Source organism: Lucilia cuprina, chromosome 3 (assembly GCF_022045245.1).
Source record: "Lucilia cuprina isolate Lc7/37 chromosome 3, ASM2204524v1, whole genome shotgun sequence".
Classification (NCBI taxonomy): domain Eukaryota; kingdom Metazoa; phylum Arthropoda; class Insecta; order Diptera; family Calliphoridae; genus Lucilia; species Lucilia cuprina.
In genome coordinates, this window is record NC_060951.1 from 6,398,476 (window position 1) to 6,425,988 (window position 27,513).

Below are 27,513 nucleotides of genomic sequence, written 5' to 3' on the forward strand. Positions count from 1 at the left end.
CTTAATTTTGAAAACAAAACGTTACTTAAATGAAGAAAAGAAAAAAATCGTAAAGAAAAATAATAAAATAAAAAGTGTTTTAAAAGAAAAACTAATAAAAAAACCGCAAAAAAATAAAGAAAAACTCAAAGTGTTTTTAAGCCAATTAAGAGAAAAATTCAAACTATTTTTAACTAAAATACACAAGAAAATAAAAATAAAGTATAGTAGAAACAAACCCCCGATGGCAACATTAGCAATAGAACAAATAAACGCCCACAACGCCAGCGCCACGACGACCACAGAGCCCATTAAGATACCCCTCAATAACGAAGAACGTTTATCTACACAATTGTCTACGGGATCGGCCGACAGTGCCTGTTGTGTGGTTAATAATGGCCATTCAACCACAAATTCCACAGTCTATTTGACCAGCAGCAGCTGCAGTCAACAGAATAAAAAAGATTCTACCCAATCTTTAAATATACGCAGTGCCTCCTTGAGTTTACATGCTGGTGTGGGTCATGCTAAATCCCAATTGCATAAATTGAAACAGCCAGCCTATAGGCAATTACTTTCACAAGATAGTGGCATAGATAATGATCGTGATTCGGCTATAGGCTCTCAGCAGCAACTTAAATCGGCTCAATGTTCTAGCTCGAGCAGTGAGTCTATAGGCGCTAATTCCTCAGGGGATTTATCGCAATCTAAATACTCAGAAGATAATTTAGATACCGAATCGTCGTCGGGTTATTCGGGTAGTACACATAATTTTGGTGCCACTCGACGCATTAAGTATAAATCCTGTAATAGTTCTACGACTTTAGGATGTTTGGGTCTAGAAGATCGTATAGATGAGGTAGAAGATCTACATGATGATGAGGATGATGATGATGAAGAAGATGTTGATGCCGAGGAAGAGGAAGATAACTCTGTTGAAGATGATGAGGAAGAAGAAGAAGAGGAGGAGGAAGAAGATGCTAATGATAGTGGTTTACAAATGTCCTTACTTCCCCATAAGGACTTGAAAGAAACTAAACATTCTACATCATTACAAAATCCCGATAAACTTCAGCATCATCCAAAAACCTCGGCTTTAGCCTTAAAAGTTACCACTAAAACACAACCCCCAACAAAAACTGCTTCATCTACTTCTACATCTGGCACCACTAACAGCAACCATCATAAAGAACAAGTTTTAGCCACCGATGGCAATTACTATTTCCCTCTACTCAATATCTCCGATGATCCCACAATCAATCCAAAACTCATCAATAAAAGAGATGGTCTACAGGATTGTATGTATTATTTGGATGAATTTGGTAGTCCAAAATTGCGTGAGAAATATGCTCGCAAACAAAAACAAAAAGAACTTAAACAACATGCAAAAGCTTTGAAGAAAAAGGCTGAAGAAGAATCTTCTAAACAGAAATCCAAAAATTCATCTGAAACTCACTGTGATACTAAAGAAAATAATAGTAAAATTAACAATAATAATAATAGTAATTTAAGTTATGCTAAGAAATCAGCGAAAATTAGTTGTAAGGATAATCCAACAGATGAAGCCGAAATTGCCGAGGAGGTGGAAGAAGTACAGCAGCAGCAACAACATAAGCATACACCTCATACTACACCTTCGTGTGTTAGTTGGACTAAAGTTGTTCAAAAATTTAAGAATATCATAGGTAAAGTTGAATTGTTTTTGTCAAAGTGGTTTGAAACGTTGAATTTATTAAAAAACATTTCATATTTTTTGTCAATTTAAAACAAAATTTTCTTTAAATTTGTTAAATATTACAAAATTGTGTTAAAATATCTATTAATTTCTAATAGCAATATGGCAACACTTGATTATGTTATCAATCTAATGTGAATGATTACAAACAGCTGCAATTGAACCAGAACAGAATTAGCTATACCAGAATTGAATATGAATCGAACTAGAACTAAACTAAAACTTAACTAAACTAGAACTGAAGTAGATCTTAACTAAACTATAACTAAACTAGAACTTAACTGAACTTAACTGAACTAGAACTTAACTATATCTAAACTAGAACAGAACTAGAACAGAACTAGAACAGAAGTAGAACTGAACTAGAACTGAACTAGAACTGAACTAGAACTGAACTAGAACTGAACTAGAACTGAACTAGAACTGAACTAGAACTGAACTAGAACTGAACTAGAACTGAACTAGAACTGAACTAGAACTGAACTAGAACTGAACTAGAACTGAACTAGAACTGAACTAGAACTGAACTAGAACTGAACTAGAACTGAACTAGAACTGAACTAGAACTGAACTAGAACTGAACTAGAACTGAACTAGAACTGAACTAGAACTGAACTAGAACTGAACTAGAACAGAACTAGAACAGAACTAGAACAGTACTAGAACAGAACTAGAACAGAACTAGAACTAAACAGAACTAGCACATAACTAGAACGGAACTAGAACAGAACTAATCTGAACTAGAACAGAACTAGAACAGAACTAGAACAGAACTAGAACAGAACTAGAACAGAACTAGAACAGAACCAGAACCGAACTTGAACAGAACTGAACTAGAACTGAACTAGAACTGAATTAGAACCGAACTAGAACTAAACTAGAACTGATTTAGAATTGAACAAGAACTGAACTAGAACTGAACTAGAACAGAACTAGAACTAAACTAGAACTGAACTAGACCTAAACTAGAACTGAACTAGACCTAAACTAGAACTGAACTAGGTTTGAACTAAAACTGAACTAGAACTGAACTGGAACTCAACTAGAACTGAACTAGAACTAAACTATAACTGAACTAGAACTAAACTAAAAGTGAACTAGAACAGAACTAAAATAGAACTAGAACTGAACTAAACTAGAACTGAACTAGAACTAGAACTGAATTAGAACTAAAGTAGAACTAAACTGGAACTGAACTTAACTAACCTAAAACTGAACTAGAACTAAAGAGTAACTAAACTAGAACTAAACTAAAACTGAACTATTACCAAGCTAGAACTAAACTAGAATTAAACTATAACTAAAAAAGAACTAAACTAGACCTTAAATGATCTAGAACAAAACTAGAAATGAACTAGTGCTGCTCTTGAACTAAACATGAACAAAACAGGAACTTAATTTGAACAAGAAGTAAACTAAAATTGGTCATGTTTTATCAGTATTTTAGCATTTAAATTTTTATATAAAATACAAAATTTAAGCAAACATCAAAAATCTACTAATTTTTTATTAAATTTTTACAACCTTTTTTGCTTAAAATTGGCAAAAGTTAGAAAAAACAAAGTATTAATATCTCAGTCTTAATGTAGAATGTGTTATGTTAACACTCCCATGTGAATGATAATTTAAAAGAATGTAAACAAACAATGCATAGACAAACATTTGACATTAAGCAAAATAACAAGAAAAACACAAACAGGGGCAAAAATGACATGTCATTAATTGAAAAAAAAAAGAAATTAACAATTTGGGACAAATTTTTTAAAGAAAATTTATTAAATTTCTGAAAAATTATTAAACCATTTAGTATATTCTTTAAAAAAATAACTATTTTATCATGAAATAAATACAACAAATAACTAATCTTTAAATTTTATATACCTCAACATTTTTGAAATATTTTCATAATATTTTAAACTTTTTCTTTATCAATTTATTTTACTTCTTTTTTAACAATTTACTTACTAATTTTTTTCATTATTTTCTTCTATTTTTAGGTAAGTTTCTAAGTGTTATTTTATCATTGTTTAGACGTGCGATAAGATTTTGAGCTTTTTTCCTTTTCCCAACCCGAAAAATAAGGTAAAGTGTTTTTAGTGATAATCTATTTGTTATATATTATGATTTATACACAAATAAAAATTGCCAACTAACGAACGAACAAATGAGATTAGATGTCAAAAGGGATTTGAAAATATTATCTTTAAATTTTATAGAACAAGATTTATTACGGAAATTGTTTGACAAAAATAAAGTAAATTAAACAAATTTTGAGAAGTTTTTAAGAAATTTGTTCAAACAATAAATAACAACAATCAATTTTTGTTAAACAAACTCCATTTTACTTAAAGTTTTAGATTTCTATCACAAAAATAAAATCCGCAAAATTTTGTTTTGTAATAAATGTAAACAGAAGAAAAATCTCTAACTGTCACACTTTTCTACAAAGTTGCCAATTGAATGTTGTTTATAAATGGTATTGCCAGGTGGTTTTTGACTAAGTAAAAAGGTTTTTAAGCGTTTTTCCATTGTTTTCTTAAACAATCTAGTAAAATGAGAATTTTAGTTATAAATTTATAACAAAATCTTATTTATAATAATAAATTATTAAACAAATTACTTTAAAACTCAGTTTCTGTATAATTCCCTATATATTTATTGTAATTAATTGCAATTTTTTCTATTTCTTCTTATATTTCTTTGTTTTTTTTCGAAATGTAATATTTAAATCACTTCCCTACTACATGTTTCCAAATGAACTTTGTACTTTTTTGTTTTTAATAATTATCACTTAATTATTATAAATAAACTATTTTGTTGTTATTGTTGTTGTGTTAGCATTATAATGTTAATTTGTTTATATTGTGTAAAAAACAAAAGAATTATACTATTATTCTTAAAAAGATTTAAAAATATTGCACAAATATAAAAAAAAACTATTTTTTACTAATTGCACAACAATTCTTTAAAAAAAAAACTATAAAAATGACTTTTCCTGTAAAAAATAAAAAGAAAAAAATTGGAAAATTTTTATTTAACAAATCATAAAAGTATTTACTGTTAATAGAACAAGAAGAACAAAGGATCTTTTAAATGTAAACAAATTATATTATTTTCATTATTAAAACAATAAGATGATAACAAAAGTAACAGTGTTACCACGACAGCGATTTCCTGATACAAAAAAAAAATAACTCTTTTTACACCTAAAACTTTTTAACTTCAAAAAAGTTGTTAAACATTAGCAAAAGTTTTAAATTAAATGAAAGAGTTAAAAACTATTTGAAAATTTTTGTTTTAAAGCAATTTAAAATAGTAGTAGAAATACTACTTTTTTAGGAAATGTTTTAAAATTGCTAAAATTTGTTATCCATATGAAAGTATGCATAAAATAAATAAAAATAATTATATAAAATTTTTTAAAAAAGTAGTAGAAATACTACTTTTTGTTAAAAAAATTTTAAATGTAACAAAAAAGTTGTAAAAAATTATGCCAAAAGTTTTGAGTTTAGTTATTTAATTGAAATCGCTGAAAAATTTACAGTTTTATTCCTGTTTAAAATAGTAGTAGAAATACTACTTTTTAAAAAATGTCTTAAAATTGCTAAAATTTCTTATTTATATGAAAGTATGCTAAAAACAAAGAAACGTGCTTGTATACAATTTTCTAAAAAAGTAGTAGAAATACTACTTTTTGTTAAAAAATTTTAAAATATAACAATAAAGTAGGTAAAAATGACGACAAAATGTTTAGATTGCTTCATTAAGTTGAAATATTTACTAAAATTACATTTTTATTAATTTATAAAATAGTAGTAGAAATACTGCTTTTTTAAAAATATCTTAAAATTGCTAAAATTTCTTATTTATATGAAAGTATACTAAAAACAAAGAAACATGCTTATTAAAAAAAATTTCTAAAAAGTAGTAGAAATACTACTTTTTGTTAAAAAATTTTAAAATATAACAATAAAGTAGTAAAAAATTACGACAAAATGTTTAGATTGCTTCTTTAAGTTGAAATATTTACAAAAAATACATTTTTATAACTTTATAAAATAGTAGTAGAAATACTACTTTTTTAAAAAAGTCTTAAAATTGTTAAAATTTCTTATTTATATAAAAGTATGCTAAAAATTAAGAAATATGCTTTTAAAAAATTTTCTAAAAAAGTAGTCGAAATACTACTTTTTCAAAAAAAATTTGAAATATTACCAAAAAGTTGTAAAAATGTATGCCAAAATGTTTAGCTTACTTCATTAAGTTGAAATATTTACCAAGATTACATTTTTATAACATTTCAAAATAGTAGTAGAAATACTACTTTTTTAAAAATATCTTAAAGTTGCTAAAATTTCTTATTTATATGAATGTATGCTAAAAATTAAGAAATATGCTTATAAAAAATTTTCTAAAAAAGTAGTAGATCTACTACTTTTTTTAAAAAATTTCGTTAATATTACCAAAAAGTTTTAAAAAAGTATGCCAAAATGTTTAAATTGCTTTATTAAGTTGAAATATTTACTGAAATTGCTTTTTGATAACTTTTTAAAATAGTAGTAAAAATACTACTTTTTTGTAAAAGTTTTAAAATTGCAGTTTATTTCAAAAAATTGAGTTTCTTTATTTAAAATTAAAACTTTTAACGCATTTTTTTCAATTTCAACTTTAAAATGTAATTTTTCTTGATTTTTTTTTTCTTGAAATTGTTTTGCTTTAATAAATTTTATTAAAAGATAATTATTGTTATTTTCCTGTTTATAAATAAAATTTTTTATATTATTGTTGTTACTATATGCCTTAACACATAAAACAGCTTATTTTTTTTCTTATCGCAAAAATATTGTGTTTTTTTTTTCTTTTTTGCATTATTTTAGCCTTTTTTTATTGTTGATAATAACAATTAACATAAATTAACATGATTTAACATGTTTTTTTTTGTACTTTTTTTATTCATATAATTTTATTTTTTTTTTTACTTTTTTCATTAACTTTTGCTTTCTTTTTGTTCTATATATTTTTTTAACAAATTTTAAAAAATATTTCTATTTTTTTAAATCTTTTTGTTGTTGCTGACTTTGTTTAACCTCCACCTTGATTATCTTTAAAAAAAACACATTTTTTGTTTTTTTTTTCTTATTTTAATTTAAAAATTTTGTTTTGACGTCAAATTTTTATAGATTTTTTTATTGTTTTCTGAATGGGGTGTGTCTTTTCTTTATATATTTTTCTTAATTTGTTGTTATTTTTCTTTTTATAAATTTAACGAAAAAATTTAATTATTTCACTTTTTTTCAACATCCTCCTAAAGATATGCTTTACGTTTTGTTTATAAGTTATTCTAACTGTTACATTTTCTCTTCCTTTTGCTGGTTGTTTTGTAATTGACAAAGTTGCCACTATGTAAAAAAAACTATAAAACTGAACTGTAAATTGTAAACATTAGACACTTAGAGAAAAAGTATGAATAACATTCAGAAAATTGTATCAATTTATATGAAATTTATAAATTTTGTTAAAAAATGTTAAATTTTAAACAAAAATACTTAAATCTTTAACAAATTCATTTAAAATTTGTTTTTCTCTCTACGTCATTTCAAAATTTATAGGCGTTTCTTTTTTCATAAATTTCCTACACGCGTTTTATTTTTTTGTCTATTATTAATGTTGATAAATTTTGTTGTTGTTTTTGTTTTAAAACTGTTTTTTATATATTTTCTTTTTTTTATAATCATAAAAAGAGATCTTATTTTTTTATAATTTCAGTAAATATTTTTGTTATTTTTTGTCAGGCGTTTAAAAATGTCATGTGTTTCTCTTCTATTTGTTATTTTTAATTTTAATAAAAAAAAATATATATTAAAGTAGTAGCATTAAAAATAACATTAATTAAATATTTAAATTAATCTGGTTTAATAAACAATTTTATGGTTTTAGTTAAAGTAAACAAAATACTACTATTTTTTACAAAAAATCTTATTTTTGAAAAAAAAATGTTAAAAACAAATAGCAAATTTTTCCTTAACTGCCAATTACTTTAAAATCCTAAAAAATATACATTTTTAAGGTTTTTTAAAAAAAGTAGTAGAAATACTACCTTTTTAAAATGCTTTAAAATAGCTAAAATTTTTCAAACATATGAAAGTAGATTAAATAAATATAAAGAAACACATTTTAATTTTTCAAAAAACGTACTAAAAATACTACTTTTTATTAAAAAATTGTATAATTTTCCAAAAAAGTACTAAAGAAATTACACCAAAAATTTTTATTTATTTCATTAAGTTGAAATCTATTTAAAGTTTTCATTTTTATAGCTTTTGAAATTAGTAGTAGAAATACTACTTTTTTTAAAATGTCTTAAAATAGTAAAAATTTCTTTTACATATGAAAGTATGTTTAATATAAAAAAAGAAACATATTTAAACTTTTCAAAAAACGTACTAAAAATACTACTTTTTATTAAAAAATTTTATAATTTTTCAAAAAAGTACTAAAAAAATTATACCAAATATTTTTATTCATTCCATTAAGTTGAAATCTTTTAAAATAGTTTAATTTTAAGGCTTTTGAAAATAGCAGTAGAAATACTACTTTTTTAAAGTACCTTAAAATAGTAAAAATTTTTCATACATATGAAAGTATGTTCAATATAAAAAATGAAACAAATTTTAACTTTTCAAAAAACGTACTAAAAATACTACTTTTTATTAAAAAATTTTATAATTTTTCAAAAAAGTACTAAAAAAAATTACACCAAAAATTTTTATTCATTCCATTAAGTTGAAATCTTTACAAAAATTTCATTTTTTAAGCTTTTTAAAATAGTAGTAGAAATACTACTTTTTTAAAAATGTCTTAAAATAGTAAACATTTCTTATACATATGAAAGTATGTTTAATATAAATAAGGAAACACATATAAACTTTTCAAAAAAACGTATTAAAAATACTACTTTTGTTAAAAATTGTATAATTTTTCAAAAAAGTACTAAAAAAATTACACCAAAAATTTTTATTTATTCTATTAAGTTGAAATCTTTACAAAGATTTCGGTGTAAAAGCTTTTAAAAATAGTAGTAAAATACTACTTTTTTAAAAAATGCCTTAAAATTACAAAAAAAAATACAAATTAATATGAAAAGAAGTTAAATTCTTTAATATTTAAATAAAACTTAGAAAATTTTCAGCTTAAATTTAAATTTTTTATAAACTTTCCAAATTTTATAATAAATTTAAAATTTAATTGTTTTTTTCTCCACAACAGTTAACAGTTAATTTTCTGCTAGTTGTTTTTTAGTCATTTATATTTTTCCGGCAAAAAAACAAAAAAACATTTCTTTGTTTCTCTTGTTTTAAAATTACAAGAAAAACTATATAATAAAATAAAAATAATTCTTTTTTTAACAGTCGCGTGACAGTAAAATGAAAATTATCTTTAAACGCCATCATCGTTCGATGTCGCTGTCGTGGTCGCCCTACTCTGCTGCAGTCTATAATAAATTTTCCTTTTCCGTCACTTGTTTTTTTGGGTTAAAATTAAACTTTGTTTTCTGTTTAAATATTCATTAATTTACTATATACTGCAAATGTGTTTTTATGGCAGTTTTTTTTTATTTATTGTCTCTTCATTATTAAATCATGTGATAACATGACGTTAAATTTTTGTTCTTTTTTTATTTCAACTTAAACAATAAAAATTATTGATTTTTTTTAAGGCTTAAAAATAAAGTAATTTTTTTTAATAAAATTTAAGAAAATATTGCTTTATTTTGAAGAAATTTTTAAAATTTTCAAAAATTTTCATAAATTTTTACTTTTTTATCACAATTTTATTTAAAATTCATGTAATAACCTTTTCTTAATAGGATTTCTCTTTAAATTCTCTTAATAACTTTAAAAATCGCTTCAATTACAAAACTAAACATCTGGTATCTCATTTTATGTTGTGTTTTGTTTACTGTGTACTTTTTCTTTCATCTATCCTACGGTATGGAATATACACTAGTCTATAGTCTTGTCTATAATCTTGTTATAGTCTTGTCTATAATCTCGTCTATAGTCTAGTTTATAGTCAAGCCTATGGTCTAGTTTATAGTCTAGTCTATAGTCTATTCTATAGTCTAGTCTAAAGTCTAGTCTATAGTCTATTCTGTAGTCTAGTCTATTATCTAGCCTACAGTCTAGTCTTTATTCTAGCCTATAGTCTAGTCTATAGTCTATTCTATAGACTTGTCTATAGTCTAGTCTATAGTCTAGTCTATAGTCTAGCCTATAGACTTTTCTATAGTCTAGTCTATAGTCTTTAGTGTAGTCTATATTCTAGTCTATAGTCTAGTATATAGTCTAGTCTATAGTCTAGCATTTAGTCTAGCCTATAGTCTACTTTATTGACTTGTCTATAGTCTAGTCTATAGACTTGTCTATAGTCTATTCTATAGTCTTTAGTATAGTCTATATTCTAGTCTATAGTCTAGTATATAGTCTAGTCTATAGTCTAGTCTTTAGTCTAGTCTATAGTCTAATCTATAGTCTAGTCTATAGTCTAGTCTATAGTTTAGTCTATAGTATATTCTTTAGTCTAGTCTATAGTCTAATCTATAGTCTAGTCTATAGTTTAGTCTATAGTCTAGTCTATAGACTAGTCTATAGTCTAGTCTATAGTCTAGTCTATAGTCTAGTCTATAGTCTTGTTTATAGTCTAGTCTATAGACTAGTCTATAGTCTAGTCTATAGACTAGTCTATAGTCTAGTCTATAGTCTAATCTATAGTCTAGTCTATAGTCTAGTCTATAGACTAGTCTATAGTCTAGTCTATAGACTAGTCTATAGTCTAGTCTATAGACTAGTCTATAGTCTAGTCTATAGTCTAGTCTATAGTCTAGTGTAGTCTGTAGTCTAGTCTATAGTCTAATCTATAGTCTAGCCTATAGTCTAGTCTTTAGTCTAGTCTATAGTCTAGTCTATACTCAAGTCTATAGTCTATAATCTAGTCTATAGTCTAGTCTATAGTCTCGTCTATAATCTAGTCTATAGTCTAGTCTATAATCTTGTCTACAGTCTAGTCTGTAGTCTAGTCTACAATCTAGTCTATAGTCTAGTCTATATTGTAATTTATAGTCTAATCTGTAATCTAGTCTATAGTGTTGTCCATAAGTTGATGTTGTAGTCTGGTCTATTATTTAGACCATTTAGTCTCCATTTTAAAACGATAAATAGAAAAATAACAATCAATTCTTTAAAATTAAAGTAATAGCAAATGAAATGCTTAAATAAAAACAACACATATGGCAACACCATTATTACACAAATTGACAACTCCCACTTTGTATAGGACCGCCATTTGCTTGCAGCTTAGTGTTGAAACTTTGTTGAAAACAGAAAAAGCTCCAAAAACCAAAGGCAATCTACAAATGTGATTTAATTAAGTTAAAATAATAAATAAATTAGCAACATTTAATTAAAATTTTAAAATTAAATGAAATAACAACTATTTTGCTTTAAAATTATATAAATTCTTAAAGAAATCAACTGCAGCAACTTAAATAGTAACTTGACTGTTGTATGTTTATGGACAGCCGCCATTTGCATATATTTTAGTGTTAACATACATTTTTTTTGCATACATTTTAGTGTTAACAACTTTTTTTAAGTAAAAATAGCTGCAAAACTAATCAAATTTATAAAACTCATTTTAAATTAAAGATAAATTCCAAAAAATTTTCAAAATCAAACTTAAAAGTAAGTAAATAATTCAAAATTTAATCCCTAAATATTTGCAGAATTAAAAAATCGCCAAAAAAAAAATATTGACATTTGATTGAAAACAACCAAAAAAAACCATCAATTTTGTTTGTTTGTCATTATCATCATGATAAATGTGATGGCTATTGAAAAAAATCCGCAAAAAAAGCAACAACAAAAAAATCAAAATCAAATGACAATGTCAAATTGAATGAAATGAAAACAACTTAGATAAAAATAAGAAAATTAAATTAAAAAAATAAATAGATTTATTTTTAGCAAAGTAAATATTGAAAAAATATTTGGCAAAAAGAAATAATATAATAAACAATAACATTACTAACTACTTAAAGGTAACAGTCAATATGCAAATATTTACAAAGAAAAAAAGTTCACATATAATAACGATACTTATAACAAATATTTAACTTTTTTTTGCAATTAATAACAAATCTATCATAATTTGAACAGAAAAGGAAAAAATAATTAACACTTTAGATTAGATTGAAATTTTTTCTGCTTTTTTTTAAATTTTGATAATATTTGAGTGTTAATTATTAATTTTCACTTTTTATTATAAATTATTGGTAAATATTTCGATTAATTTCAAATTATATGTTATTTGGCAAGTGTCATCACATGATTAAATTATTGAAAATGCAAATAATGTTTGAGTATATTTAGAAAGTAAATAAATAAATAAATTGAAAATTAAATTATAGTTAAATAATGATATAAGTTAATTATTAAATAAACAATTATTAAAGAAATAGTTTAATAGTTTTCTAAATGTTAATGCAGATGTTAAAACTTTATCAAAACCTTTAAATTTCTATTGAATTCCCTAAAAATATTTAAAATCTTTTTAAATTTCTGAAAATTAATAGAAATTTCTATAAAATTATTCAAAATCTTTGAATTATCTTTAAATTAACTTGAAATCTACAAATTCTTATAAAATTCCTTATAAAACTACAAAATCTCTTTAAATTTCTATAAAATACATAAAAATCTCCTTAAATTTTCCAAAATTTCTTTAAATTCCTCAAATATTTACAAAATCTCTTTAAATTTTATCAAAACTTTCAAATTTCAAATAAATTCCCTTAAAATATTTAAAATCCCTTTAAAATTTCTAAAAAATTAAAACAAATTTCTTTAAAATCTTTCAAAATCTATAAAATATCTTTAAATTAACTTGAAATCTACAAAGACTTAATAAATTCAAACCTCTTTAAATTCCTTTAAAATACACAAAAGTTTACGTAAATTTTCGAAAATTTCTTTAAATTCTTCCAATATCTACAAAATTTCTTTAAATTTCATCAAATCCCTAAAATTTCTATTTAATTCCCTAAAAAATTTGAATTTCTTTAAAATTTCTAAAAAATTAAAACAAATTTCTTTAAAATCTTTCAAAATATATAAAAATCTTTAAATTAACTTGAAATCTACAAAGTCTTAATAAATTCAATTCAAACCTCCTTAAATTCCTATAAAATACATAAAAATCTCCCAAAATTTCTTTAAATTTTTCAAATATCTACAAATTCTCTTCAAATCTTATCAAAACCTTCAAATTTCCATTAAATTCCCTAAAAATATTTAAAATCTCTTTAAAATTTCTAAAAAATTAAAACAAATTTCTTTAAAATCTTTCAAAATCTATAAAATATCTTTAAATTAACTGGAAATCTATAAAATCTTAATAAATTCCCTACAAACCTTAAAAATCTCTTAAAAATCCTATAAAATACAATAAATTTTCTTGAATTACCCAAAAATGTTAAGATTTTCTTTAAATTCCCTAAAAATCAATCAAAAACTTTTTATATTCGTTAAATTTTCTTAGAATTTGTTTAAATTCCCTTAAAGTCCTCAAAATTTCATTAAAATTTTTTAAAATCGGCAAAAATGTTAAGATTTTCTTTAAATTTCTTCAAAATGAATCAAAAACTCTTTATATATGTTTAAAGTCGGCAAAATTGTTTATATTTTCCTTAAATTCCCTCAAAATCAATCAAAAACTCTTTATTTTCGTTAAATTTTCTTAAAATTTATTTAAATTCCCTTAAAGTCCTCAAAATGTCATTAAAATTTCTTAACTCGACAAAAATTTTAAGATTTTCTTTAAATTCCTTCAAAAATAAATCAAAAATTCTTTATATTCGTGAAATTTTCTTAAAATTTGTTTTAATTCCTTCAAAATCAATCAAAAACTCATTATATTCGTTAAATTTTGTTAAAATTCTACAAAATTTTATTAAAATCCTTCAAAAGTCTACAAAGTCTACAAAATTTTATTAAAATCCTTCAAAAGTGACAAAATATTCTTTAAATTCTCTAAAAATTCATTAAATTTTGTCAAATTTCATTAAAATCCACAAAGTTTTCTTCATATTTACCCCAAAATCGTTATTATGAAAAATCTAAAGCATCTGGCAACTTTGTTTAGATCAAATTTTGTTTACTGAAACCGCAAGACTCTATTTTAACTCGAAGAAGTTAAAAAGGCTTAAATAGTACAATTAACGAGCTGGCAACTCTGAAATTGCTTAGACTTTTAACTTAAACGTCATTTTTGCTTAAACTGTAACAAAATATCTATTTAGTAGAGAGAGTTTTAGTGTTAGAGTAAACAGGCACATTTCATTTGTACTGAGAAATTTTGTCAAAATTAATTAAAATCCACAAAGTCCTCTTCATAATTACCCCAAAATCGTTATTATGAAAAATCAAAAGCATCTGACAACTTTCTTTAGATCAAATTTTGTTTACTGAAACCGCAAGACTCTATTTTAGCTCGAAGAGGGTAAAAAACGCTTAAATCGAATAATTAACGAGCTGGCAACTCTGAAATTTCTTAGACGTTTAACTTTAACGTATTTTTGCTTAAATTGAAGCAAAATTTCTATTTAAAAGAAAGAGTTTAAGTTAAGAAAAAAATCGCCTAAATAGTAGAACTAATCGTCTAAGAATCCTTTGTTTGGCTTAAACGTTTAATTAATGGAATTTATATTTAAAAAATAATGTTTTAATTAATTTTGCCATTTACAATAATTAATAATTAAACGTCTTTTTTAAAGGTTTAATATTACAAATAAATATTACCCATCAGTTCCGCAATTAATTAGGCATTTTTCTCAACGTTTATAGTTTTAAAGGTATTAACAAGTCGTTGGTGTACATTTTGTTGTTGTTATTTTTACCTTAAAAATTATTGCATTTTAATTGCTACTTTACACAATGTTAATTTAAAAAAATATATATATTGTACGGTCGAGTGCTAAAATTTAATTAAATATTTATTTTTTTATTATTGTTTTTTTTCATTGCTTTTATAATATATTTACCTCATCATTAATATAAAATATATATATATATTTGTTTTGATTTAATTATTTACCTAGGCAATTTGTCAAGGTTTTTTTTGCTTAAAAGAAATTAAATGTTGTAGAACAAAATTGATAAAAATTTTAGAAATAAAAAGATAATTTGTTTAAGCAAATAGAAAATTAGTTTAAGGGAAGTATGCTAAAGATTTTATAACAAAATTTTAAATAATTTAAAAGAAATTTAAAAAAATCTCAAAAATTTTGAAAATATTTTAAAATTTTTATGCAATATTAACAAAATTCTTTCAAAAATCTTATTAAACATAAAAATTTCGTTAAATTATTAAAGAAATTATATGAATTTTTTGAAATTCTTTAAAACTTTTAATTAATTTGCTTTTAATTACAATAAAACCAAACTAAACGCTTAATTACCAAAACAACTTTATGGCAACACCGTTTACTATTCAATTGACAGCTTAATCTCTTTTTGTTTATGTGTAGCGGCCATTTGCTTGTTGCTTTAGTGTTAACAACTTGTTGAAAGTAAAAAAAAAGCTCTACAGCAAAATAAAACCGTAAAAGAAGAAGAAAACTTACATATTTTAAAGAAATTAATAGATAAAAGTTAAATTTGATAAAAAAAATTAACTGAAATTAGAAATTTAAAAAAAAAATAAATGAAAAATGTTTGTATAATTAAGGATTATAAGTAAAAGTTTCAAATAATGCTAGAAAATGTTTAAATTTGTAAAAAAATCTAAAATTTTATAAGGGATTAACAAAGTTTTAAGGTTTTTTTGTGTAAAATATAAAAATAATTATAAAATTAAGTAAATGTTTTTGTAATTTTATTAAGAAATTACAAAATATTAAGTTTTTCCTTGAAATTTTGAAAAAAAAACCTTAAAAAACTTAAAAAAAATAACAAGTAGGATGTAAAAATCTTTTATAAAATTATTTTTTACACCTTTATTTGACTTTAAACAAAAAAAAAACTTGTCGCGTTATCATTGATCGAAGGCGGCAACTACTACCTTAACATGTGAGAAGAAAAAAATCTAATTGAAACATCAACAACAAAAACGAACGTATTTTTATTGCCAATTAAAAATCGGAAGAAAAAATCTGTGTAAAAAAAAACTCGTGGTATCGAACATTTGCTTTGATTTTTTTTTACAATGTGACAACTAAATTTTCATTCGTATAAGATTTAAAAAAAAAAGAAAATTAAGAAAAAATCGAAAAATTTTGTTTTTTTGAGGGTCTAATGTAAAATCTTTGGCTAATATTGAACTAGTTTCAGACAAACGTTAAAGCAATTAACCTCTCTCTCTTTTTTTTTAAATAAAAAAATAAATAATTAAGTTAAAGAAATTATTTAAAAATAATTAAAAACAAAATCTAAAAAAATCAAGTAAAACATAAAAATTTTTAAAAAAATGTGCTAAAATTTAATATATTTTTAATAAAAATATTTAAAAACCTATAAAAATTATAAAAAAAGCAACTTAAAGAAAACAAAATCACGTAATCTTTTAAAGAAAAATCTTTACAAAAAAAGATAAAATTAAAGAAAAACTAGAAATAAACAATTTAACCTTCATTTAAACGAACAAAACCGCCAAAGTGAATCAATCAACAGGACGCCCGCGTAAAATTATAAAAATTATACGTAAAAAAAAGAAAAATGACGATACAAATGCCAACGAATCATCGGCGACGGCGACAACAACAACAACAACGGCCACAACCGAACGTATAAATTCCTTTACTTCGTTACGTTCCCTGCAAAATAATGATGACAATGACACGAATAATAAAGCAACATTCAATAGATCGGCTTCTTGTAATAATGTTAAACGTGTCATTGTAACAAAAAAAATTGTTAGACGTAGTAGTTGTATAAATAAAACAAATAATAGTGAAATTAAACAAAAAGCTAAATTTATAACTTCATCAACTTCTTCCTCGTCCACATCATCGACATCTACTGCTTCTTCGAATTCGACTACAACTTCGACAAGTTCTTCTTCATCACTGTCAACAACGACGACAACAACCAACACGACCACGACAACAACAACAACATCATCAAGTTCCAAAAATGGCAAAAATGTTAAGATTTTAACGCGTACAAATAGTTCCGCGAAAAAATATGCCGATCCAAGTAATACATTTTTGAAAAGATAACTCTCAGAAAAGCCAGTATGTTGGCAAAAATGTTGTGAATAACAATCGATTAAAATCACTAAATTCCTTTTGAATACTTTAGATTTCTTGATATTGTAAAAAAAAAACTTGTTGCAAAAATTATGGACTACACTATATACTACACTGTATACTAAGTTATAGTGTTTTCTTGCTTGGTTTCACTTTTTAAAGATAAATGTTGTAAAGTTTTTTTTTATTCAAACCATTTTTTAAAGCATACTGGTTTAAACTTGAGAAAACGTTAAAGAAAAATAAAGATCAGCAAAGGTTTGGAGATATAAAACAAAATTTTATTAAAGATTTTATACATTTTAAAACATTTATTTATAGAAAATTTCTTAATAACAATAAAAAGTTAACTATTTTTGCTCTTGGAATGACTTTATACTGTAAAACTATTAAATTTACTTAAAACTGTTCATGATTAATGTTTTCCCTGAAGAAAGAGAGATTTAATCCTCTTAATTTCCCTATAAACAATAAAAATCGTAGGAATGACATAACTGTCGATGTGGCAACACTTTTTAAGTCATGATTTGTTTACTGACGCCATTTTCCATAACACAGAGAGTTTAAAACGGGTTGTCATTGTAAAAGTGTGTTCATTAAGCGGTTTTTAAAGCTTGTTAAGAACGAAACAGTAAATAAGCACCTTTTTAAGTCATGATTTGATTTACTAAAGATTCTAACGCCATTTTTCATAACACAGACAGTTTAAAAGGGGTGGTCATTCAAAAAGTGTGTACATCAAGCGGTTTTTAAAGCTTGTTAAGAAAAAAAAGCTGTAAATCAACTTTTAAAATTCTTTTAAATTAACATTGCAGGCTAAAGAAAAGGACTCTATGACGAGTTGTCATTCAATTAGTATGTTCAACAAGCTTTTTTTAACGCTTATTAAATAAAATATTTAAAATAATCTTTTAAGATAAAGTTTTGTTTAAAAAATGTCTAAAAATACCTAAAATTTTCTTTAATTTTTGTTTCTTTTGATTTAAAACATATGATTTTTCTTAAAAAATCTCCTGTTTTTGTGTTCATTAAAATTTTTAATTACTTTTTAATTGTTCTTTTTAAATTTACTTTATGAAGCACGTTTCTCTGACGTAAATGTTATTTTTTTCTTAAAATTTTCTATAAAAAATAATCAATTTTTTTTTTATTAAAATAACATTGTAAACGCGCCCTTTCTCTGTAGCTCCCGCTTCCTTATTCGCCTTGGTTTCTCGTTATTATCAGAGAAAAAAAAGAAAATAACTTTGTAAATCAAATGTTTATGCCAAAATTTAATTATAAAATTTATTTTCTTTTGTTTTTTTTAAAAAGAAACAACTTTAAATTTAGCTTAAAAAAATAAACATTTAAATTTTTTTTCAATTTCTTATTAAATGAAAATAGAACTGAAAAACAATAAAGAAAAATTTCCTTTTCCTTTAAATTTATTTTTTTTAGTATATTTTTAAAGTAAACACCTGTTTGCTTGAAAAAAAACCTTTAACAAAACATTGAGATCATATTGAATAGAAATTATTTATAACATTAAGTTTTTCAATAACATTTTATAAACTTGAAATGAAAAACTTTTAAATTTAAAAAAAAAAATAAATTTAAAAAAAAAATGTTAAAATTTTTAAATTAAAAATAATTTTTTTTATTTTTTATAATTTATTTAATTTTTTCAATAACATTTTATAAACTTGAAAGGAAAAACTTTTAAATTTTTAAAAAAATTTTAAAATTTTTTTAAATTAAATTTAACAAAATATTTTTTTATATATTTTTTTATTTATTTAAATTTTTTTTAATATTTTAAAGTTTTTAAAGCAAATTTTCTATACAAACCATTTCATTGAATATTTTATTTTATAAAATTTTTCGATATTTATAAAATGTTTAAATATATTTTCTTACAGATAACACAATGTTTATAAAGTTTACTTAAATTACAATTTAATTTCTTTTTAAGTAACTTTTAAGCATTTCAAAAAGCTTTCTATTTTGCAAAGTTATTAAATTCTAAATTAACATTTTCAAGATAATAACTTAACATCAGACCACTTTACTATCTACCCTTAGATGTCTGGGGTGAAGGGGGTGTGACAATGCAGCAATTCTTATCTAAATTACTTAATAAGTAAAACAAAAGCAATTTTAGTTGAATTATAATTGTTCACAGAGAACAAAGAAAGTTTTGTTTTGTCTTTTCCAACAAATGCTGATCTTTATTTTGATACGAGGTTTAAAAAATGGGTTTTCTAAAATCATTTATATTTATCACAGACATGAAACAATTAATTGGTAAATTAAATGATTTATGGCCCGAACATAGTGTGGCACTTTCCATTCCAAAGGAAATTGATAAAACAAAAGAAAAAATACCAGGAGTTGAAGAGATTGAAGGTAAAAAGAAAAGTCATCAATTACTTGATAAATAAAAAAATCGCTAGACAGCTACACTGTATACCAATTGAAACGGCATGACAAACCACACACACACAAACACTTGCTGGCAAAACATAAACAAACAAACATGAAAAAAATGTAAACAAAACAATGACAAAGGGTTTTTTACTAAGTGATGCCAATCAGTCTAACACATAAAGCTTAAACAGCTGTTAAGTGTAAGAATAATAACAATTTCAATAAAATTTAATTAAAATAAAGAATTTTAAAGTAAAATTTGTGTAAAAAACTGTTAATTACATAGAAAAATTTGAAGAAATTTAAAAAAACTAAAAACACTTTGCCTTAAAAAAAGTTTTTAAATAAAAAAACACATAATAATTAAAAAAAGTGATTTTAATGATTTAATTATTTTTTTTATTTTCAACAGGCAGAGATGGTTCAAAAATCACCACAGTTGTTGCCACACCTGGCCAAGGTACCGATCGTGTACAAGAAGTTTCCTACACAGATACAAAGGTGATTGGCAATGGCAGTTTTGGTGTTGTCTTTCAGGCAAAATTATGCGATACCGGTGAACTGGTAGCCATTAAAAAAGTTTTACAAGACAGACGATTTAAGGTGAGTATAATAAAAAATATATAATAAAATTTTCTTAAACTTCTAACTGTTTCTTAAAAAAGTCTTTTTCTACAAAAAAACAAATTTTAAAATTTTTGTGCCGAAAACTTAAGTTATAACTTAAATAATATATTTATTTTTTTTTTTTTTTTTTCAAACTTTTAGAATCGTGAATTGCAAATTATGCGTAAATTGGAACATTGTAATATTGTAAAACTTTTATATTTTTTCTATTCGAGTGGTGAAAAGGTAAGTGTTACAAGATATTATTTTTAGTTGAAGTCCCTTAAAAATAAACTCATAAATTTTAAATAAAAATTGCCTGCTTTATTTTGAAAACCTTAACATTTTGTCAACAATAAGTTCTTATTCTATATAAAAATAACATTTCCTTTTTTTCAAACCTTTTTTACTCCTTATTTTTCATTTTTTCATTAACAATTTTCTTTAAAACCTTTAATTTTCTGTTTAAAAAACAATTTTATTTTTTTTTAATAATTTATTTTCTTTATATGTTTTTAACCAAAAATAATACCAAAAATAATACCAAAAAAATACCAAACTATTTACCAAAAAAATATAATAATAAACTAAAATACTTGTGATTGATCTGCATCATCATAATATTATCAACTTTAACTTTTAAATATCAAAAAAAAAATCAAAAAATTTTTTTAATAAAATTATTTTCTATAATGTGTATTTTATGTTTACTATATACAAATTGCATTAATTAATTAATTATGTGTTTGTATGTGTAACAAAATACAAAAATAAAAATATATTTCAAAATTAATTTATTCAACAAAAATCTCACAAAAAAAAACAAAAAAAGTTAGCTGAATTTCCCATAGATGTGGGGATATTTGCTTCGGTTCTTAAACCTCAGGTACCTATAATAAACCAAAAGCCATCAAATCAAACAAATTCATCAAACCAAACAAAAAAAATTAAAACTTCAAAACTTCAAATTCAATAAAAAAATAAAAAAAATATATATATATTAATTTCATTCTCTATAATTTTCCAGTACAAAAAAAAAGAAAAAAAAATCAAACAATTATGCTAAAAATTATGCTGCATTTTCTTAATCAACATCAAAGCTCACTTTGTAAATGGCTTTAAAATAGTAAATGAAATAAGTTTTCTACTTCAATCAATCATTTCATTAAAATAAAATAAAAAAAAACAAACTTTTAATATAACAAAATTGCTTTGCTATTTTGTTTGTTTGAAATAACATTTTTAGCATGCGGTTGATTTTTGTAATAATTCATATCATACAAACAAAAAACCATACACTTTTAAAAGAAATTTATTATTTTCTTAATTTCTATCAAGAAAAACGAAAACTAAAACCTTAAAATTGAGGTTTTTAATTTACAGCGGTTTTTATTAAACGCTGTAAAGGCAACACTATACATGTACAAACCACCATATGTTGGTAAAATGAACACTAACTGTCAGAGAGAAAAAACATTTGTTAAAAAACGAATCTATATGAGGTGAAATCAATGCTGAATTCCAAAAAAATTATAGTGGGACAGTATTGAGATAAGTTGCCTTAACACAAGACTAATCAGTTTTCATTGAAGTAATTTTTACATGCACTTTACATCAGGGATGGTGAACGAAGATTTGAAATTGTAGAAAACAGTATACAGTTCAATTTGTATACTAGATCATAGATTAAACAATAGACTAGACTACCGACTAGACTATAGAATGAATTATAGACATGACTATAGACTAGACTATATACTTGACTATAGACTAGACTATAAACTATATTTAAGACTAAACTAAAGACTAGAATAAAAACTAGAGCATAGACTAGACAATGAAATAGACTAAAGTCTAGACTATAGACTGAACTATACACTAAACTATGCACTAGACTATAGACTAGACTTGACTATAGACAAGACTAAAGAAATATACTAAAGACTAGACTATAGACTAGACTATACACTAGACTATAGAATAGACTATAGACTAGACTATAGCCTAGACTATAGACTAGGCTATAGAGTAGACTATAAACTATACTTAAGACTAGTCTAGACTGTAGATTAGACTATAGACTACACTATAGATTGGACTATAGACTAGACCACAGAGTAGACTAAACTAGACTATAGACTAGACTAAACCATAGACTACGCTATAGACTGGACTATAGACTAGACTATAGACTAGACTATAGACTAGACTATAGACGAGACTATAGACTAGACTATAGGCTGGACTATAGACTAGACTATAGACTAGACTATAGACTAGACTATAGACTAGACTATAGACTAGACTATAGACTAGACTTTAGACTAGACTATAGACTAGACCGAGACGAGACTATAGACTAGACTATAGACTGGACTATAAACTAGACTTAAGACTAGAGTATAGACTAGTCTATAGGTTAGACTATAGACTAGACTGTAGATTAAACTATAGACTAAACTATAGACTAGACTATAATCTATAGAACAGATATTACACTAATCTATACACTAGACAATATGCAAATCTATATTCAATGTATTAAACAAAAGTGTGTAGACTAAACAATAGAATACTCTATATACTAGACAATAGACTAATGTTTAGACTAGACTACTGTTTAGGCTAATATCTATAGACTAGATTACAGACTAGTCGCTACACTAGTCCACAGACTATCCTACGGACTAGATTATATCCCAGTCTATAGACTAGACCAAAGATAAGACAACGAACCAGTTTAAAGACTTTACAATAGACCAGTCTATTGTCCTGTAAATAGAGTTGTCAACCAGGAAAAGGACTATGGAGTAATATAATGAGTTGACAATATAGTAGTCCTTAGATTGTACAAAAAAGTAGTTTATAAAGTAGATAATAGAATAGTCTATAAATTGAAGAAAAAACTAGTCTATAGACAAGACAAAACTAATCAAAAGACTAACTCAGAGACTATTCCCTACGCAACGGAATAAGTGTGAATAATGGTTGAAACACTCAATCATAGATTAGTTCTGAAATTGGTAATCCTTTAAAATTTAGTATCAAAAATAGTTGTTCAGCAATTGTATTTAAAATCGTGCCATTGTATTAAGTATAAAAATCGAATTGTATCCAAATAAAATTTACAACTGTTGCAATTGTCCAAACCTGCATTATAATCGATACAGTTAGACGCAAAGAAAATAAACAAAAAAAAGTGATGTCAACAATTTAAAATTAAAAAAATCGTCCAAATAAAAAACAATCAAAGCAATTGAGGATTTATCAACTACAAAGCAAAAGTGTTTTAAAATTATAATAAGAATTTATAAGAAAACTATTAAAATAAATTAACAAAGATTTGGAGCATTTGAAATGAGCAGTTTCAAATCTAAAATTAAGTGTTACTCTATTGTATAAAAAGGGTGTATGGTTTCATAAGAAAACTTTTTAAAAAAAACTTCAAAATTTAATCATTTTTTTTTTAAACATTACTACTTGTTGTTCATAAACTAAAAAAAAATAAATGTCGTATGCTAGTTTTGTAAATAGAAATATTTTCAATAGCATGCGATTTTATTTCAACAAATTTGTTTTTATACGTTTTTTTTTTTTTTCTAAGTTAGAGTATTAATTTAAAAAAATATGTTAATTATTTTATAATTTTATTAAGTTTTTTTAATTATTTACTCTCATACTTATTTTCTTTCACTTTTTTTATTTAAAATTGAAGTAAACATTTGCAGTATTTAAAAGAAAATGGTCGAATATTTTTAATAAATTTTTGTGTGTTTTTTTTACCAATTTATTTTATTTTAGCGTGATGAAGTGTTTTTGAATTTAGTACTCGAATATATACCAGAAACCGTTTATAAAGTGGCACGTCAATATGCTAAAACTAAGCAAACAATACCCATAAACTTTATAAGGGTAAGTGTTTAAACAAAAAAAAAATTCTGAAATTTCTGAAAAAAAAAATTTCAAAAATTTCTTGTTTCAAAAATTTTTTTATTGATAATTTTTTCTTTTTATTTCTTTACAGCTTTACATGTATCAATTGTTTAGAAGTTTGGCTTACATACATTCATTGGGTATTTGTCATCGTGATATTAAACCACAAAATCTATTATTGGATCCAGAGACCGCTGTTTTGAAATTATGCGATTTTGGTAGTGCTAAACAATTGTTGCATGGCGAACCAAATGTCTCATATATCTGTTCACGATATTATCGTGCACCCGAATTGATATTTGGCGCTATTAATTATACCACAAAAATTGGTAAGTTTGAAAAAAAAACTCGAATTCTAATAAAACTTTTTGTTTTACAAAGTTTTTAAATTGTAATTTTTTGATCCCTTAACAGATGTGTGGAGCGCCGGTTGTGTATTAGCTGAATTATTGTTGGGCCAACCTATATTCCCCGGTGATTCTGGTGTCGATCAATTGGTTGAGGTTATTAAGGTATTGGGCACACCCACTCGAGAACAAATTCGCGAAATGAATCCCAATTATACGGAATTCAAATTTCCACAAATTAAAAGTCATCCATGGCAAAAAGTAAGTACATATTTTTTTATATTAATTATTAAACATTTTTCTAATATTTCATCTATTTTTTTACTATTTAAAAGTAGTTTTCCATAAAACTCAAAATGGCTGTTTTAAAATTTTTGTTAAGCTTTTTTGTCATATATATATTTTTTTCAATTCCCTACAAAATTTTCTTTCTATTTAGTGTGTTTTTTTCTAATAAAATACAAAAAACTTTTTACAGTCACTTCTAGAACGTTCCCAATTTCCAAATGCCCTAAACCAGAAACAACGTTTAACCGTAAGAATTTCTTCTTAAAAAAACACTTAAGTTAATTATACTTAAATGACAAAAGGCAGGGTCAAAAGCAAGGGAATGAGAGAGAGAGAGAGAGAGAAAAAGAGACAGAGTGCTACCCAAACACAAACTGGGAGTGTTTAGAAAAAGTCTCTTTTTGTGAGACAAGGAAGAGAAAGAGAGAGAGAGATCGCGCATCTAATTTTAAAATCCTCAAAATTTTAACTTTCTATTCATTTTATATTTAATTTTATTTAATAATTGGTTTCTTTTTTTTTCTTTGTCTAATTTAATTTATTAATAATTTATAACGTTGCTAACCCCCTTGTTAAACTCCTTCTCACTCTTCTAATTCTCATTTGTTTTAAAAGATTTCTATTTTATTTACATACATAGCTTAGTTTTGACATTTCATTTTAGTTTTTTTCTTAAAATTGAAATCATATATTTTTTTATTTTATAATAATTTTAAAACGTGTTGTTGTATTTGTTTTAAGGCATTTGGCTACGTTATTATGACATTTTGCTCTCCCACTGTATATAAAGCTTTAATATTGGCTTCTTTTTTTGCATGATTGTTTCTACTACAATCTTTAGGAAGTATTTAAAAACTAATTTTTGTTAGTTAATTATCAGTCAGTCATTGATTAAGTTTAATATTTAGCAAAAATAAATTTGCTTTATTTGCTCTCATTTGACTGCAATGTTGCATTACGTTTTACTCTTTAAGCATAAACCGTTCAATTGCTATTACAAACAATATGGCAACTTTATGTGTTATTAGTGAAAAACAAAAGGTAAACAATAATAATAACAATGTTGACAACAAGTAGAGTAATTGCAGAAAAAAATGACTGAAATTATTTATGTTACAGACATATTGTGAGGAATTTGATGCAATAGGTGGGGCAACAGAATTCATTGGAACCCACGGCTAACTATTTTGTCCAACTTCTTATAAAATAAAAGATCAATCTGAAATTTTTGAAAAAAGTTAAAAAGATAATGCTCGACACACAGATTGTTGGATTATGTGCTAACAACCCAATTTTTGGGTTAAATTGAAGAACGTTTCTCCTTGTAGTTTTATGGGCCATACAAAAAGTTAAACACTTTACTTTCTTCCTTTAAAAAAACATTCTAAAATCAACCTTATTTATTCACTTAACACTTGTATCAAATGTAAACAAACCGTCATTTACTTATACATATTGCCATTGTGGTGCTTTTAAAAACCGCCCAATAAGCAGTTCAACAGCTTGTTTTAATAAACATTTAAAAGCCGATTGTTTTTAAACAATAAAAATGTTATTTTTAAAGTTATGTTGTAGTAAAATATCTTAAATTAAAGCTTAAAATAATGTCCAAACAATTATGTATCTTAATAGTTGAGTTTTTAGAAAAATATTGAGAAAAGTATTTGTTTTTCGCAAATTATTTTAATTCAAACAAGAAAAACGTGTAGATGTAAGAAAATAAAATTAAAAGGACAAGGAAAATTTGGAAGATTATAGTTGTAGGTTGTAGTCAAGCCTATAGTTAATATTAAAGTTCAATTTTAAAGTTTTCATTACATTTTTTTTTCAAAAGTTAGGTTATGTTTGAACGATTTTCTTCTAAAATTGTATTGCCTTGAAATTTTCGATTAGGTTTACTCGTAAAAAATATTCCACTATGTAAATATGTTGTAACTTGAAGAGTTTTTGTACTAATATTAAGTTTAAATAAACTAAAAACATAATTTTTTAAACTATTATGACAAAAAAAGTGGTGAGATTTTCAAATAAGTTGAAATTTTAACAACAAATTTCTAAAAGTTTGCAAAGATTTCAATAAAACTTGTATGTACAAGGGAAGAAGGTATAGCTGAACAATCGTTTTATCACAAGTATAATATCATTATACTTATCACAAGTATTATAGCATTATACTTGTGATAAGCAGACTTAAAGAACGAGTTGCTCTATTTTGGGACTTTCCAAATCGATAGATTTGGATAAAACATAAACTCATCTACCGATCACACAAAGTTTTATTAAAATCTTATAAAACTTTTAGAAATTATTTCCAAAACTAATGCCACTTTCTAATAGATCATTTATGCTTATATATGCCTTCCCATATTTTAACCACAAAACCAAAAAAAAAACAACAAAATTTTTCTTTTAAAGGTTTTCCGTATACGCACTCCACCAGAAGCTATAAATTTGGTATCACAATTATTGGAATATACACCAAGTGCACGTATAACACCATTGAAAGCATGTGCCCATCCATTCTTCGATGAATTGCGTCAAGAGGGTAATCATACATTACCAAATGGTCGAGAAATGCCACCATTATTTAATTTCACTGAACATGGTAAGTTTAACAATTAATTACTAATCGTTAAATTAATTAATTATTTAATTGTTTTTGTTTATTTCAGAACTTACAATACAACCAAGTTTAGTACCACAATTGTTGCCAAAACATATGCAAAATAGCGCACATCGTACTGCTGGCGCTGGTGGTGAAGGTGGTGCCGCCTCTTCGGCCACAGCTGCTGCTTCTTCTTCATCGTCAACAAATGCCACAAGTGCTGCTGCTGCCGCTACGGCTAATAATACTACGCCGGGTGCTGGTGGTTCAGCGCAAGCAGCTACAGGTTAGTTTCATATTATTTTTTTTC

The 27,513-nt window shown here is 24.4% G+C and overlaps 1 protein-coding gene across 1 annotated transcript; it reads left to right on the forward strand.

Annotated features, from left to right (window-relative positions):
* Positions 1–27,513, forward strand: LOC111682297 (cyclin-dependent kinase 11A). The gene is made up of 8 exons (XM_046947390.1): positions 1–1,664; positions 19,837–20,027; positions 20,193–20,276; positions 23,832–23,942; positions 24,055–24,292; positions 24,378–24,571; positions 27,014–27,203; positions 27,271–27,513. The coding sequence occupies exons 1-8, from the start codon at positions 224–226 to the stop codon at positions 27,492–27,494; spliced, it is 2,673 nt and encodes an 890-aa protein (XP_046803346.1). The 5' UTR covers positions 1–223; the 3' UTR covers positions 27,495–27,513.

Excerpts from the sequence above, each read along its gene's own strand:
- LOC111682297 (XM_046947390.1), top strand. The coding sequence starts at position 224 with ATGGCAACATTAGCAATAGAACAAATAAACGCCCACAACGCCAGCGCC. Across the intron at positions 20,028-20,192 it reads TACAAGACAGACGATTTAAG|AATCGTGAATTGCAAATTAT; the intron begins GTGAGTATAATA and ends TCAAACTTTTAG. Across the intron at positions 24,293-24,377 it reads TAATTATACCACAAAAATTG|ATGTGTGGAGCGCCGGTTGT; the intron begins GTAAGTTTGAAA and ends ATCCCTTAACAG.